Here is a 3,141-nt window from a genome sequence, read left to right as displayed (position 1 = left end):
GCATCTTAAAGCACTTCACGCAAACGGAGGAGGCTGAACCAGCCAAAGAGTGAGGTCTTTGGCACGGAAAGACGGGCGGACAGCCGAAGAAGGTCTTTGGCACGAGCAGCCGGACGGACAACCGAAGAAGGACGTCTTTGGCATGCACAGCTTGACGAGCAACTTTTGAGATCAATGGGATGTAAAAGCTTATACAAATCCAGTACTTATTTATTGTAATTGCATATGTTTGCAAGTATTAAACATATGCTTAAATTTGTATTCATCTGGATATGCATGTCAAATGGAGAAGGCGGATCAGGGATGGACATTTGTTGACGGCGGTTAGATTAGATTATACCTAAACATAACTTAGGTCGGGCCGGGCATAACGAAGCTCAAAGCAGAAAACCTAGGCCCGGCCCCGGCCGTCAGACCTCTGGCCGGGCCTCTTCCTTAAATTGCAAATACAACAAGCCCGAGCCCAACCATCAGGTTCAAGAACTAGGCCCAGGTCTGGCCCGTGGGCAAGGTCGGGCCGGGCTGCCCATTGCCAGGTATAGATTAGATGGCCTGGAGACATTTGGTGAGGTCTGTTTGATTGGTCAGCGTTGAAGTTGCCGTTAGCTCGTGTTCAATAGAAGTACCGTCCGGAGCGCTAAAGCAAAGGTACTTTTCCCGTTGTAGGTCAAATTGTCGATTCTAGTTGTCGCGCTACTTCAATTTGATTTGAGGAGTAGCACTCTGCATCAATTGGCTGACAGCTACCGTCAATTAAAAAAACAAAAAAGTTGGTTGACAGATATACCAATCTAGCTATACGTGACTTCACTTAAATAGCAGGAGACCAGAATTGTCTATCTATGCAGAAGGGGGAGAGAAGCTTTTCATGCCTAAAATAAAATCTGAGAACACGTAGTCACGAACACCTCGTGACACTGCCACACAAAAAGGCTCACACGAATTAAGCAGCGAACAGCACATATAAGATTATAAAGATGGCACGATCATGTGCATGATACAACCCTCAGCAAAACACCGGAGCAGAGTATTACAGCCTTATATAATGCGTGGTTTATTAAAAAGATTACAGCAAATAGTAATCGTCGTATATAGTAAAAACTGGACTCGAGAACTCTTGATCGAAACTTTGTAGAGTATGCCGGCCGTCCTCACCTACTTGGCCACGACGGCCTCCTTGCCGTCGGCAGCTGCGGCCTTGGCCTTGCCGTCGTCCTGCTTCTCGAAGGCGGAGACGGGGAAGGTCCTCCCCAGCCCGGTGGGCGTCTTGAAGGTGATCTTGGAGGGATCGTCCTTCTCGATGTACATGTCGCAGAGGGTGATCCAGATGAGGAGCTCCTTGCTCTTGACCCCGGTCATGCGCTTCATCTTGCGGTCCTCGACGAAGGCCGTCACCTCGGTGGCGTACGAGACCTGCCGCCCGATCTGCTTGAAGGTGTGCGTGAGCGCCTTCTTCTGGCGCAGCCACACGAAGCCGGTGGCGCGGTTGTAGCCCACCTCCTGGATGTCCGCCAGCGGCAGCAGGCCCAGCGGCATGTTGGTCTCGGCCAGCAGCTCCACCGCCTTCTCCGCGCACAGCGCCGCGCCGTGGTACACCTCTGCGCCCTCCCTCTGAGCCTCGATCGCCTGTGCCATCTCGACTAATAAAATCTCTGAAAGTAGATGGGGTCGACGCGCTTGGGTTGCTGGGGCCTTTTTTGGTCTTGGGGGATTTGGTTTGCTGTTGTGGGATTGGGGGGTGGGGAAGGGCGGATTTTATAGGTGGAAAGCAGGTTGGTGTTTCCCGTTCCGGGATGGATACGGTCGTCAGAGCTGGGGAGGAAGACGGTTGGGAGCGGGGATTTAAGGCGCGGGCTTATTAATGCGTGGGGAGGAAGACGGTTGGGTCTCCGGCTCTCTGACGCACGCACGCGGCGGCGTCCGGTTGATGGATTCCTTGCTTTTTTTTTTAACCTTGCATAATGAATCATGCAGGTTTATGTCGCTTCCGGGGGTTTAATACTACGAGCCGCACGTGGTTACTTCATCAATCTTAAGATCTTGCACCGACTTATAGCATCTCGAACATGCTTATTACAGGGATAGGGTGTGTGTGCGTGTTCATAGATGAGTGTACGTGCATGTTGCATGTATGTGAGCAGCTCTGATTCTATTGTGTTCAAAAATTATGTGCTAATCGTGACAGCCTATTAAACCGATGGACGCGGATGGTGTGAAATTAGTTGGGGCTCCCCCCCTCACTTCGTCCCACGAGCAAACCTCCCTCTCCTTCCATCCCTTCTCTCCCGCCACTGCCGAGAGGGTCGTTGGGCCTCCCTCCTACGAGCTACAGGGGGAAACCCTAGCTCCCCTCCCCCGCCATCGCCGAGAGACGCCGCCTGGGCCTCCCTCCCGGGAGCGCCCAAGGGAAACCCTAGCTTGCCAGCAAACCTCCTTCCCATTCCTTCCTCACCCATCACTGCCGAGAGCTCGGCCGGCGGCCAGGGGGGTCGTTGAGACTGATGAAGTACTTGAAACTGAAAATCTTGAAACACCTATTAGACCTAGCTCTCCTAGATATGAAATGCCTAAAATACCTAAAGGTTATGTTATGGATGAGGAGATAGCTAGAGACTTTCTTGCTTGTAATGATAGGGACGATCTTAAGAAATTACTATGCAAACTGAGAGAAAAATCTTTTAATGCTAGAATGAAATGTGATCCTAAGTTTGCTACTTCACCTATCTTTGTTACCGATAAGGATTATGAATTCTCTGTCGACCCAGAGTTAATTACTTTGGTCGAATCTCATCATTTTCATGGCTATGAAACTGAAACTGTTGTGGCACATCTTACTAAACTAAAGGATATAGCCAGCCTTTTTGCTAATGATGAGAAAATTCGCTACTACTATATCCTCACATTATTTCCGTTCTCATTAATGGATGATGCAAAGATATAGTACAATACTCTTGCTCCTGGTTGTGTGCGTAGTCCCCAAATTGAAGAAGCTGCCTTACAAGAAATTTTTATTACCTCTCTGAAAAATATTTTCCTGCTCATAAGAAACAAGCTGCCTTACAAGAAATGTTTAACTTTGTGCAAATTGAAGAAGAGAGTCTCCCACAAGCTTGGGGGAGGCCTATCCAATTGCTTAATGCT

At 49.4% G+C, this 3,141-nt stretch overlaps 1 protein-coding gene across 1 annotated transcript; it reads right to left on the bottom strand.

Annotated features, from left to right (window-relative positions):
* Positions 1-943: 943 nt before the first annotated feature.
* LOC109776892 (uncharacterized) lies at positions 944-1,749 on the bottom strand. The gene has a single exon (XM_020335555.3). The coding sequence runs from the start codon at positions 1,633-1,635 to the stop codon at positions 1,156-1,158; it is 480 nt and encodes a 159-aa protein (XP_020191144.1). The 5' UTR covers positions 1,636-1,749; the 3' UTR covers positions 944-1,155.
* Positions 1,750-3,141: the final 1,392 nt, after the last annotated feature.

Source organism: Aegilops tauschii, chromosome 3 (genome assembly GCF_002575655.3).
Source record: "Aegilops tauschii subsp. strangulata cultivar AL8/78 chromosome 3, Aet v6.0, whole genome shotgun sequence".
NCBI classification, from domain to species: domain Eukaryota; kingdom Viridiplantae; phylum Streptophyta; class Magnoliopsida; order Poales; family Poaceae; genus Aegilops; species Aegilops tauschii.
Note: the sequence above shows the minus strand (reverse complement) of the source record. Positions and strands in the feature narration are given on the sequence as shown.